The sequence below is a fragment of the Kryptolebias marmoratus genome, linkage group LG9, assembly GCF_001649575.2.
Source record: "Kryptolebias marmoratus isolate JLee-2015 linkage group LG9, ASM164957v2, whole genome shotgun sequence".
NCBI classification, from domain to species: Eukaryota; Metazoa; Chordata; class Actinopteri; order Cyprinodontiformes; family Rivulidae; genus Kryptolebias; species Kryptolebias marmoratus.
Genome location: NC_051438.1, coordinates 26,078,768 through 26,092,087, shown reverse-complemented (window position 1 = coordinate 26,092,087; position 13,320 = coordinate 26,078,768). Strand labels below are relative to the sequence as shown.

General features: G+C 36.7%; 1 protein-coding gene across 2 annotated transcripts in view; it reads right to left on the bottom strand.

Moving 5' to 3' along the window:
* Positions 1 to 13,320, bottom strand: part of rxfp1 (relaxin family peptide receptor 1) — a 74,480-nt gene that overhangs the window by 10,034 nt on the left and 51,126 nt on the right. For both annotated transcript variants that reach the window (XM_017417537.3, XM_025006199.2), the window contains exons 4-14: positions 12,436 to 12,541; positions 11,030 to 11,101; positions 10,395 to 10,466; positions 6,003 to 6,074; positions 5,853 to 5,924; positions 5,602 to 5,670; positions 5,391 to 5,462; positions 5,088 to 5,159; positions 2,193 to 2,264; positions 1,407 to 1,478; positions 982 to 1,053 (exon numbers count right to left, since the gene is read on the bottom strand). In XM_017417537.3, the coding sequence (XP_017273026.1) occupies positions 982 to 1,053; positions 1,407 to 1,478; positions 2,193 to 2,264; positions 5,088 to 5,159; positions 5,391 to 5,462; positions 5,602 to 5,670; positions 5,853 to 5,924; positions 6,003 to 6,074; positions 10,395 to 10,466; positions 11,030 to 11,101; positions 12,436 to 12,541 (823 nt within the window). The remainder of the gene's footprint in view (positions 1 to 981; positions 1,054 to 1,406; positions 1,479 to 2,192; positions 2,265 to 5,087; positions 5,160 to 5,390; positions 5,463 to 5,601; positions 5,671 to 5,852; positions 5,925 to 6,002; positions 6,075 to 10,394; positions 10,467 to 11,029; positions 11,102 to 12,435; positions 12,542 to 13,320) is intronic.

Here is a 13,320-nt window from a genome sequence, read left to right as displayed (position 1 = left end):
CCAAACCTTCAACCTTCTGACTAAAAAACAAACAAACTGTCTGACACAGTTTTATTTTTATGAAAAGATATGAACACTTTGAAAACAGTCCACAGCGTAGCCTTTTAATTTTCAGAACAGTAGACACCAAACAACAACCTTTTTGTAGAAAAATGTTTTGAATTCGTATTTTTTGTCGCTCCGAGCTTCACATGTGGCGTTCCTTTCACGCTCTCTGATTTGGTTCACAGAATCCTTTGTGAACAAACTGGAACACAGAAACTATATGGTGAACTTTAGGGAGCTTATTTGAGCAAAATAAACTGTTTTTTTGACAAGTGTATCATAAAGGTAATCTTAAAAAACAAAACAAAAAAAACACTAAACAAAACAAATTAGAGGCCTATTAATCCTTGACTGAATGCATGTCACCCACCATCTTTCATGACATGCAGAGTTTTAAATTAAGAGCATCTTAAAATGAGAAGTGTTGGATTTATATCCACTTTGGTCAAACCTTGTAAATGACTTTATGCACAATTTCATGCGATATTTAGCACTGAGAGTATGTGATGCTACCACACCACACTTTAGCTCAGTATCTGTAAAACACACTGAGTTCGAGCCGTTTTGGGTTTGTTCACATCAGCTGGCTGTGGCGGACATCTTAAATTGAGTTGACTCCAAAAGGATATCAGTTATGAATGTCCTTCCTAGGAGTACTTTCTGTGAGTTTCATTAAAATCTGCCCACTGGTTCATGAGATATTTCGCAACAGACAAACAAGCACACATAAAAAAGACAGAAACAGACACGAAAAGAATATATTCTTTCCAGGACCTTTATGGATGAGTTTTTGTGTGTTTAAGCCACAGAGAGGATGGATTACACTAAGCCTGAGTTCATTATCTCCCAGGTGAAAGTTAGGCTGAGTCTCAGTGAGGTTAGCTGAGTCGCTCTTACAGAATGTGTGAAACAGAGCAGAGACAATGAAACACTTACATGTGAGTCAGGTATTTAAGAGGCTCAAACATCCTTCGGTGAATGTTCCCAATTTCTATCCCCTCTATGCTCCTGAGAAATATAAAAACAGATGCAATCTCAACTTGAAAAGCACTTTTTTTTCTAAATGTTCATCATGCAAACAGCATTTCAAAAGCTCAAAAGCAACAATTGGAACAATTTTGTTGTCTAAGTGATAAAGATTTTGACTATTGTTAAGAAAAAACTGTTATTCAGCACATGCTATGATCCTCAAAATGATGGCATTTCTTCAGCCTGTCAGTTTTCTTTCCTTGTCATCAGTTTTATCACACAGTGATTTCATGTTGGCTGCTCGTCAGCGTTTAACATGGCTGGATAGTTGCTTCAGAACAGAAATATCCACTGCAGTTTGAACAGAAAGTGTGTATATATATCGTACTTACAGGGACTTTAATTTATGTAACTTGTCGAAGTGGTCAACCTGAAGCTCCAGGATGGGATTGTATGATATATTTCTGGAAAATAAAGATTTAAAAATCAATTTTAAAACTTCAAAAACAACCAGAAGACATCAATTGCAGACAGAGCTCTTGAAACAACCTTTAGTGTTTCAGCTCCATGACAACAGATAAATCCTGACGGTATCTCATCTCCTACAAGTTTCCCTTCCAATCATACTGTCACAACTTCAGCTGAATATCCTGAGGATTTCCTCACATTATTCTCCTGGATTTGACATCTTGTTATACTGCCGTCATGTTGTGACGGCTGCTCACAAATCAGTGCGCTGACTGACAGTTTCTCCATATATTTTTATATAATCCACAGTTTGTACTGGTCCAGAAGTATAAGTTTTAATTTAGACCATTTAAAATAACAAAACAAATACTGCTGTTTTCTGCTAATTTTAATGAAACTTTATTTTTTCTTTGCTTTGTAACTTTTAATCCATTATGCCACTGTTGTAAGTTAATAAAGTTATTGATTAAAAAGAACATATTTACTTTTAATAGAGCTTTTATTTTAAATTTTTACACTACGACAGGCTTTATTAGGTTCAACCTTAGGTTTGAAGTGGGATCTTTTTATTTGATAGTATAATTTTTATCATAAGAATTTTGGCAAGTTGATAATCTGCGTCTAACTAATGTTGATTTTCCTGCAAAATGAATCAGTTTGTGTTCATATTAAACCGTTTCTCTGAAGGTGTTTGTCTGAAAAGAACTCACAGTTGAAGCAAATCCTCCAGTAAGACAAATAAATTGGGAGGAATCGCCACCAGTTTGTTGTTGGATAGATCCCTGCATAAAGATAAATCCACATCAGTTTGCAAACATAAAAAACAACAATAAACAGTTGATGCAGAACACAGAATATTTATCAGATCGTTGAACAATAATTTATTCTTGCAAGTCATTTTATTCTAAAACGCAGAAAAAAATCACTATGATGGAGGTTAGACATCACATGTCATGAGTTCTTAAATGCAGAAACTCAACCAGCAAATTTTTATTTTATTTTTGTATTTATTTGTTTTGCAAAAAGACAATTTCTTTTAATTTATTAGTGTTTTATTCTATAAACGGATTCAAAGATAACCATCAGGACAGAGCAGTAACTCAAGGAGGGCAATGACTATTTTATCCTTTATCTTCATTTTCTTAAATTAAATTATGCTGATAAGCTATACAGTAATAATTTGCTGCTACATGAATGTAACAAAAATCTGTTATGAACTGCAGAGCACAATTAACTACTCATTTAATCCAATTTATTACATTTTAAATGTGATTTTGTCCCAATATTTAAAACAAAAACTGCTCATGATGCCACAACATTACTTTGTAGTGAAGAAGAACTGAAATATGTGCTCAATAATTTATGTCAAATGCTGTTTAAACTAAAAAAAAGCATAATTAATTAATCTTCTACATGCATGTAAAATAAATTGTCATATTGTCATTTTTTCATTGTTTATGAATTACAATAGAGCTGCAACAGAACATAAAACAAGTGAGATATAACTGGGTTTTAGCTGAGCATGTTTGAAGGAACAAATTGTTGTTTCTTTATTTTATGTGATTTTATAATGAATAAAAAATGACCATAAATAAAGCACTTTGGATTATGTCATACTGAGTTTTAATCCTCCTGAGCTTCAGTCAAAAACAAACAAACAGCTGGGTATTTACGGAATCAATTATCAGGCCAAATAAAAAGGTCTGATGGTACAATGACAATGTTAAAGGTCAGATTAAAAAATAATAATAAACAGTATTTCTGTCTTTCAGTGATCCATTAGTAGAAATGAGTTATTTATTATTGCAGACTGCATCTCCAAACAGTTTAATTACTTAATTAATTCCTAAAATAAAAACTATGTCACGGTGATTCTGACATTTTACCAATGCCTTGAAACACTTTATCCTTTAATCTGAAAGGATCATTGCTGCAAAATTTAAAGGAAATTTCTTAATTTGTTCTTGCGATCTTGCCTTTGCAGGAAGGAGCAGAACAGATCCGGCTGTGGTTGTTCTTAGTACGGAGGCATAAAAATTTAAAAGATCCCCTGGAAGAGGAGATGTTAGGACTCATGGGGCTTTTATCAGCTTTGTAAAGCCAACAATAAGGCACACCACATGAAAGGGACGTAGAGAGTGGATTGTGTGAAGATCAGTGCGAGAGCAAACCGTCCAGAACTCAAGAGAGAGACAACATCAGATGGAAAAAAGTGAAGATTCGCAGGCACCTACAGCACCTCTGTGGCTGGAAGTCAATAAAATAAAACGCACCCAAGAGGAGCGCTGTCCTCCAAACAGAAGAAAAAAAATCTGATTTTTAGATGTAAAGTGACATTAACCTAAGGACTGAATAACACTGTTACTGTAACATTAGAGAGATGCACCTAAAACAAGCTAAATATGTCTGAAGTTCTTTATTTTGAAACTTTTTTTTTCTGAAACCAAAAGAAGACGGGACATAAACCTGGCAGGTAATGCACGGGTTTAAATACTTTTACATGAAACATGAAGTGGGAGTCCTCCAAATATCAAGTTACATTTTAAAATGATTGTTTTTGGCATATTTTTTACCATAATTGAAAAAAGTAGATGAGGTCATGCCTCTGACAGCAGCTGAGCTAATGAGATGACAAGTTACTTTATCAGACACGTAACACTGCAATGAGTCGAAATTCATAAAAAAATATAAATAAAAAGTAAATAAAAATAAATCTGGCTTTTATTTTTTGTCATTTCTTGTGTTCAATTGGAAAAAAATGTCCTTAAAAACACACTGGAAGTAAAGCTGTGGGCTCACAGAAATACAGTAGACTATCCTTTGGACGAGAAAATGCTAAACTGTGATTTCTGAAAGAATCTGGGACAAAACAGCTGCTGAAAAGGAAGTTTTCTGTCATTGAGCAAACTGAAAGGTCTAAATGTCACCATAATAATTAACAATCCTCCTCTGAAGAAGATGAATCTAACTTAAACTTACAAAAAAGCTAGAAAAATAAACATTTTCTGTGAAAATGCAATGTGAATACTCAGTGCTGAAAGCTAAAATGAGCAAAACTGTAGCTAAAAAAGCAAAATAGAGCAAGCATGCTGAATATTTCAAAGAGCACAAAGGTTTTAAATGATGTAGAGATCTAAATGCATTGCCATGAGAAAAGGTTGTAAATAATGTTAAATCATTTAGAAAGGATAAAGGTTACACAAACTGCTGTAAGGTCCTGAATGAGCTGAATAAGGAGTCCAAAAATGTACAGAAGAAAACAAGTTAAAAGAACAAACCGACTTGTCTAAATGAGCGTCCTCAGACCTAAAATGAAAACAAATGGTCTTCATTAACAAGCGGGTGTGGGTTTGTTAAATGAAGCCTTCATCTTAAATGTGAAATGTCATTAAACTCCTGATTTCAGGACAGTATTTTCTTTCAGCAACATGTTAAGTTTGTATAACGTCATTTGGTCGTTTAGATAAAACCCCTGGAAGAGGAAGTCATGATGCAGAATAATCCACATCTGATAGTGTGTAGCGTCAGGTTTTTAAAAACAACAAAATAAAACTAAAGCAGAGTTACTTTCATGTGCAAATTAAAGAAAAATAAGAAGAACTTACAGCTCTCCAAGCTTTTTCAGGACTGAGAACGCATGCTCGTGTATGTAGCTGATCCTGTTCCGCTGTAAAACCCTGGAGAAAATAAAAAAATAAAAAAAGGAAAATAAACATTTTTTTTTTTTTTTTACCGTTTCTTATTCTATTTAATGAACTGCCAACATCGATTGAGCATACTTGCTGGAAGGTGTTATCAAATTTTGGGGAACTAAGTTAGGTTTGCAAGGTTTAGTCGGAGGAAGATAATATTTCGAAAGCAAAAAGTTTGCCTTTGCTGTGGATTAAATTATGTAAATTCATACTCACAGAACTGTCAACATGCTGCACGATCCGAAAGAGGCATTTCCAATCATTTCAATGAGATTTCCCTCCAAGTCTCTGCAAGGACGCGTTACGAAACGTACACACACACGGGGGGGCATGTGTGGACAGACACACAGAGAATAAACTCATCAAAAGATTTGTCACTTTTCTCTGAAGACGGCTTTCGATTTTTCTTTCTTGACACCCTACTCACAGCCAGTTCAGTCTGGGCATTTCTTGACAGATGTCATCCAACTTCGTCAAAGAGTTGTTCAACAAAACCCTGCCAATCAGGGAGACAAAAATATACTAGGTGTCGCACATTTTGCCTTCGTGCTCAAAGGACACTCGGTCGGTCTGAGCAGAGGGACAACGGCTCTTCAAAGCAGCATTTTCTTTGCTTTTATATAAAATGAGAACAAATTACAACACAGCAAAAGACAGAAAGTAAAAGCAGAAACTCACAATAAAACGAGAGAGTTCAGTCCTGAAAATGTCATGGCAGAGATCTGATGGATGTTGTTGTTTTCTAGAATCCTGCAACAACGAACGGGACATCATTTCAGCACGCAGAAGAAAAATAAAACAATAAGACCATGAATGCTGCGGACTCACAGCCACTCCAGCTTGTGCAGGTCTTTAAACACTCTGGGCATCAAGACAGTTATCTTGTTGTGGCTCAGATATCTGACAAAAAAAGTAAATGATGATTAAATTAAATAAAACTAAAGCTGGATAAATGTAATGGCAGCATTTTAACCAAATATTTGCATATCGTTTTGTAATCCACGCTCTGTGAACTTTCCCCACTGTGGGACCAATAAAGTTTATCTTTATCTTTTTTTGAATTTGTCGTTTTACAAGCATTTAATAAAGGCAGTATCTCATTGGGCTGCAGCCAGCTGGAGAATGCTTTTCACGAGGGAGTCTCCAGAATGTGTCAAAACGTTTCGACACATTTCCCCGTGTGAGCTGCAGAGGCACGCAGTCCCGTTGCTTGAATTCTGAACATGTGCAACAAATTTTCTCTGTAAAGAGTCACAGAATTGTTGTGGGTGTCTCAAGCCCGTCTCAGAAGAGCTAGAGCTGTGTTTTGAAGTTATCTTCTGACAGAAATCAAGTTGTTGTTCCTTTAGATGCTCCCATCTGCAGGGGTCGCCACAGCAGGCAAACTCGCATGAACGATTTGGGGATTATTTTAAACCGGATGCCCTTCCTGCCACAACCTGGGCTCGAACCTGCAGCCTCAGGATAACAAGACAGCGGCACTGACCACCAAGATTTCCTGTAGTGTTCTGCCACACAATATCATTCCTGCCATTTGCAGTTTTTCTCTTTAACAGCTCATCTCAAACAGATGAAGACCACTAAATTAATATCTGCCCCCAGCGACTGTAAACACGTCAACTCTGCCATCATTCCACGTCCTCCGTCTCAGTTTGCACTCCGCTGTTACGGTTTGAGACTATTTGTTTTTTATTACTCATGCTGTTGTAATGCTTTTAATTTTAACTTGTCTGCTGCTGTGACAAATTAATTTCCCTCAGCGGGATCAATAAACCAGAACTTTCTTTTCATTTCAATCTATTCAAATAATCATTAGAAAACTGGTCTAAATCTGCTTATCTTTGTTTCAAAAGTGCACTTCATCAGATTAAAGGTGGGACCTCAGAGGTGGACAACAATATAATTCACACCACCAAGAATTCAGTTTTCTAAGACGGGGGCAAGAAAAAACAGGCTGGGCTTTTCAAAAACTGTCGGTTCCAAACTCTGGAAACACTCAGAACTCAGCGAGACGGCAATATAATATTCATATATTTTCTCACAATTTTAACTCATCAACTAGTCTCCAACACCCACAGTGAAGGCTATTTGAGTTCAAATCTACACTTCATTAACATGCACCCATAATTCTTAAGAGCTGGTAAAAGAAGGTGAAGTAAACATCTAAAAGAAAGGATAATTGTTTAAAACTGTCTGACCATATTTTCACACTTTCCAACATTCTCTGGAATTCGTGTTAAAAAGCTGATGATTCTACAAAATCTGCTGCATCTGATGCAAACATTTCCAACATGCAGGCTTCTTTTTAGCACACGTCTAGAAGAGTTCAGAACCTGTGTGAACATGGCTTTGAATACGACAACCGTGCAGCATTTTTTGTTCCTCTAATCCTGCAGAAAGACGTGACACTGAGAATTATAAGGTTTCTTTGCAGGGACGGATGTTTGAAGACTGTTTCAGGTTTTGCTCACTTTTAACACTAAAAGATACGTCAAAGGTACAGAATGAATATTAATAACAATGATTCTAAAGTGCAAAGTTTGAATAAGAAGACCAGCAATTTATTCAAATTACACTGTAACCAGTGAAGGATAATTAACTTGTAATAACAACTGGTGATGGCAAATGAACATAAAGAAAGTTGAAAAGTTATTGGAAAAGATGAATTACTTTTCTGTAGACAATAAGAAAGGGATTGACCCCTGGGTGGACCTCAATTAGAAGTGACAAAAAAGATTTAAATGGCACTTTTTTTTGCGAGCGGGTCAAACTCTCAAAAAAAAAAAGATTACAAAAGCAGTTTCATCATGGATCAGATTTAGTGATTAGAGCACAGGACCTAAAGTTCTTCTAAACTGGAAGGCCAGAAATGTGTCCTTGTGTAACCTTAAGATGGTTTTCATTTGTAACAAAAAACAAAAGCAGGACAGAACATTTGGTTTGAATGTCTCAAACGGAAGAGAAAGAAAGATACTGTGTTTCCATATTTTTGTCGTTTTCAGTCACAAACCTGTTATGTCCACCTTCCTTTTCCTTTAATGTTGTGGTTATTTTTGGTTTCTCTTTGTTTTTGTCTATTATTTAGGCCTGATCTCATATTTTTCTTCTCCACCTTTACACCTCAAACAAATCCCCAGTCAGCCCTTGTAGTGTAAATCGCCCACTCAGTTGTTAAAATACCATTATTTCTCTTTTTCGGATTATGCTACTGCTGGCTGCTTTTTCTTGTCTAGGAAAGCTTTCAGTGACTCCTCTGCTCCGTGTCTGTTTCAGGTCTGCAGCCCCGGCATGCTCAGCGTTCGCTCGCTGTGCTCTTTGAACAGCAGCAAGCTTTGCTCCTGCCTCGCTCGCCTCCCCCATCTCTGTGAAAACCAGATTCTGTTCAGCTCGTTCATCGAAAGCTCCACATTGGTTCAGGTTCTGGCATTTTGTCCTGAAGACCTGAATGGACTCAGTCAACCTGTATTAACACTAAACTCTATGTTTAATTCCTCAATCTCAACACCTAACAACAAAGACAGACTCATCAAGTTTTCTTCGGTCTTGTTTTTGACTCCTAAACTTACTACTTTAACTAAAAATCTACTTTTACCTCAACTGCTGCCATGAAAGGCAAGCAATCATGCAACTGCGTGCGTGTGAGTTTCTTTGTCTTTCTGTCTTTTCACAAATTATCTTGTGAAGCAGTGGATGACTTTAATGAAAGATACTCAGAACGTTAATGGATATACATATATGACTGATTGGACTGACTTTTGGAGTCAACCTGATTCAATATACACAAGATAATTACCCTTTTCAAATACAAAAATGACTATAACTGAGTCACTTTCACAACTATTGAACTAAAAATCGTTGTGATAGTAGCTGAACGTCATCCCCAGCACATGCTCTGAGAGCCTACAGATCACTTTGTTTAAAACTTTGGCATTTAAAGCAATATCTTATCAGGCTGCGACTAATTGGTGGCTTTAACCTGACTCAACATTGTGTGAAAATCAGCTAATTTTCAGTTGCAGTCTCACCATATTCAGAGTGTTTGTGACAAAGTGACCAGCAAGTCGTGCAGGTGTGTTTTGAGCAACCAAACTAGGAAAATCACAGCTTATTTTTGTATGCATAGCTTGCAAAATTGTATTGTAGGCACATTATTTTGTTGCCCACATTATTCCCACCTCAGCTGGTTCTGTCCCCACCCTGGGAGACGTCCCTATATTTATTATCTAATGTACTGGAGTACACTTTTGAAATGAATAACGGCAGATTTAGACTTGTTTCGGACATGTTTTTTGTAAGAGGAAAACTTTTGTGCAGTTGTCAAAGTGCAGCTCTTGAGCTCTTGAGAAGGGTTCAAGTCACCCGCACCAATTCTGTGACTATCGTGAGAGAAAATGTATCGCATAAATTTCAATATGTTCAAAATTCAAGTGTAGGGCCTGCATACCTTTGAATCAAAGACTGAGAACCCCCAGAACTTCACAAGACATTCTGGAGACTCACTTGCAAATCAAGGTGTTTTTTTTTTTGTTTGTCATTCCTACATACCAACACGAAGAACAAAATTTGAAACTCAAGGCCTGGAGAAACACACTCATACACAAAATAAATAAGATAAACAGACACTAAAAAACAGACCCCCAAACATTGAAATAAGATAAAGTATTTGTACTAGAAAAAAGCAAAGAAAGAAGCCCAGTGAGATTCTATTTTTAGGGTGGCGGGCAATATGCATTCAGTCAGGAACTGTTAGCTTCATTAAATATTAAAACCTTTCTGAGTTCTTGGTTTAAGAGTATAAAAGGATAAAACTAACACAGCCTAATGCAAAGGTTATGCAACATTAAACATTCCAGCTTTTAATAAAACATAGGGTCAAGTATTATAATTAGGATCCTTTCCAAGAATGCAAACTAAATACGCTGACAAATGTTCTTATTAACCAAACATTATTTCTGCCATTTAGAAAGAAAAAGAAAATCTTAAAGTATGATTCAGTTTTCTCAACTTTGTGTTTGAATGAGTGCATGAATAATTACTGATAAACTGCCTCTTTGTGCTGACAGCTGATTGCATGGTGCACAAATTAGAAATTAAAATCAGATGAAGTTATGACCTCACAGAAATGTATAATCAGACGAGTCCCTGAGTTGTCTTTATTAGTCATAATCAGTTAATTCAACTTAATAGTTACTAACCTAAAAATAACTTTACTTTACTTACAGTCTGGTGAGGTTATAAAGCCCTCTGAATGCATCAGGACTCACATCTTGAATTTTGTTGTGCTGTAGATATCTACAAAGAAAGCACAAAAACATCTTGAAGCTAATGAAATAATGAGCAAACAAGTCCAAACTCAGGTGGTTAAAATGTTTAAAGCGCTTGTAAAATAGCACCAGAGCTTCGCCTTTTACGAAGGAAGGTTATAAAACGCCCGGCTGTCCAAAATCAATTTGCTGCTACGAAATAACTCGGTATCTGGAATCATTTTCCATATTAAACAACCTCACAAGACTCTGCTGAAGGCTGTGAGGTTTGTTTATGTCTCCTGCATCTACAAGAAGTTTTCAATCGGTTCAGACAGACAGAAGTCCGACCGTCTGATGCGGCCAAACGGCTCCTGGCGAAACATCAGACCGGTCCTCGCGGTGCCACTGCCAGCGACACGGTGTGAAGATGATAAACAACATGAATGGATCCATATGCAGAGCAGAACAATCAACTCTGTCAACATGCCCAGCAGTCCTCCAAGGGGTCGAAACTCTTCTGTTCTACTCGCCGCTTAAAAGCTGAGTGATGTGTGGTTTTATATATTTGTATGGAGAAAGTGAAACACAGATAAAAAGGGGAAAACTCACAGTTTCTGTAGGCTTTGGTAGTTAAAGAATCCTTTTGCGTTTAGTCTCTGAAGTCGGTTTCTTTGTAGAGACCTGTGAGTTGGAAGAGAAATAAAATCACATTAAAGAGTTTAACAAAAATTTATACACTCAAAAAACTTAACAGAAGTCCAAGATTTGAACAGCTAAGCAGGTCTGTGACTCACCTTTTTAGCTCTGGATAAATGTTTGACTAGTAGGCTGCAGGTTTTAAGCCTAAGGTTAAGAGTAATTATTTAAATAAACAAAGAAAAACAAAATACACTTTTTAAAACTTTATTATTAACTTAATTATTATGATCTTTTCAGACTCTCGAATGCAGTTTCAGTTTCACCTGCTGGTAAAAGACACAGTACTCCATACAAAATGATTTAGCACCGATGAACAAGCAATAGGTCAAACAAATAAAGTATGCATGCCTTTGCACTAACACAGGAGCCTGAAAATTAAATCCATAAAAAAGGCAGCTGCAGCCCAGCGACGTCTTAAATTAAGTTTTATCGAGAGACCGTAAATCTAGCAGTCGATTCAGTTGTTGATTTTTAAGCTTTTAACGGATTAAAACAAATATTAAAAGCTCGTCCCTTTGGTCTCTGTTAGGTCAGGCTCCTGGTCGTGGTCGGTCTTTAGACTTCTGGGGAATCGTGAAACATTTTCTTTAGATCCACACGTCTCCAAACGTGGATGAAACAACAATTTAACCAATCAGCTTGTAAATTATTACAGTCTACACTGTCCTCATTGGACAGTACAAAGCCTGCTAATAGTTTTAGTGTTTTATTACGTGACAGAGGGACTTCATGTAACGTAGGAAAACAAACAACGTCGGTCTGTCGTCCATCATGGAATCAGCTGAGATGCGACCCAAATGATTATTTATTTTAAAGAAATGCAAACACTGTGTACTCCATTGTTCTTTGAAATTTAAAATCACACTTTTATCATCATTCTGTTTAATAAAACAAACACCTTTTTGTTCAGTTTTCTGTTTCTAAACCAAGTTCTTCCTGTCCACTGAATGTTAAAACTCATAAAAAGCCCGACCGTATTCCTTCACTGTGACACTGACGTGGATTATATCAGGGAACAACTCATGTTTATTCTGTTTGGATGAGATGGTAATGGAGAGGCTTTTTCTATTTTACTGTTGAAAAGACAAGAAACGCTTGTCAAGGTGACATTTTCAATTTTTGCCTCTGAATAAGTAATTTTGATGGGTTCTCACTTTTTTCCACAGATGGGGTCTTGAAGGGGTGGACATTCACTTCAACACATCCAATAAGACATGACAGTCAAAACTTTTGATGACTGACTCCAAGAGAATTGCAGGAGCTTTATGATGGTAAAAAAAATAAAAATATATATAAAGGGGTGTTTTTCCACTCACATCATGGTGACATTTACTGCCACTACAGGGATATCTCCCAGCTGAGCATCGTCACAGTCCAGCTCCAGGTCTCGGCACTGGCAGAACTCCGGAACGACACCCAGCACTTTGAGACAAAGACGGGGAAGGTGGGGACGGAAAAACAAACGTCGGAGGACAAGTCAATCAAAAGGTCATCCTTCAGATTCACGAGTTGAGCTGTTTGCTATGATGACAACCTGCTGAAGGGGAAGGCTTACCTTAAAATGACGGGAGCAGAGAAAAAACTGAAGATTTACAGCAAATAATACGTGAAGCAGCTAATTACAGTCCGGCTAAGATTCTTGGTTAAGCCACCTTTTGTTATATTTGATTAAATTCCACTCTGGACCTGATTCAGGAGAACATGATTCAGTGAAAAAAAAAACAAACAAACTTTTTTTAATCAAGACTTCCTGGCTTAGTGACAGCACATTTGTAGTGACACATCAAAATCAGCCACAAAACTAAGTGAGTGAAAGGTTTTAATTTGCAGAAATCACATTTTAATCAAGTCATGTTTGACTCAAGTTTCTGTTAAATAAAGGTTTTTGCAGGCACCACCTGCTAAGACCAAGAAGAAGAGAAACATTAAATCGAAGGGTTTTACATGCAAATGCTTTGCCTCAATCTAGATTCCTGAATTTTTGATGGCTTGTTTGCTGCCAACTAAAATAAATTCAATAAATGTTATTCATTTGCCCCAAATAAAATCCAATTTGTCGCTCAGTATCTACTCAGAACAGATGAAGAATCAGCAAACATGGAGATGGAAATGAATCAGCAACGGGGAGGCTGCGTAAGACGAAAAGTAAATAAGCTACAGTTTCAGATCCTCAAAATCCTAATTTCTGCAGATGCAAGTCA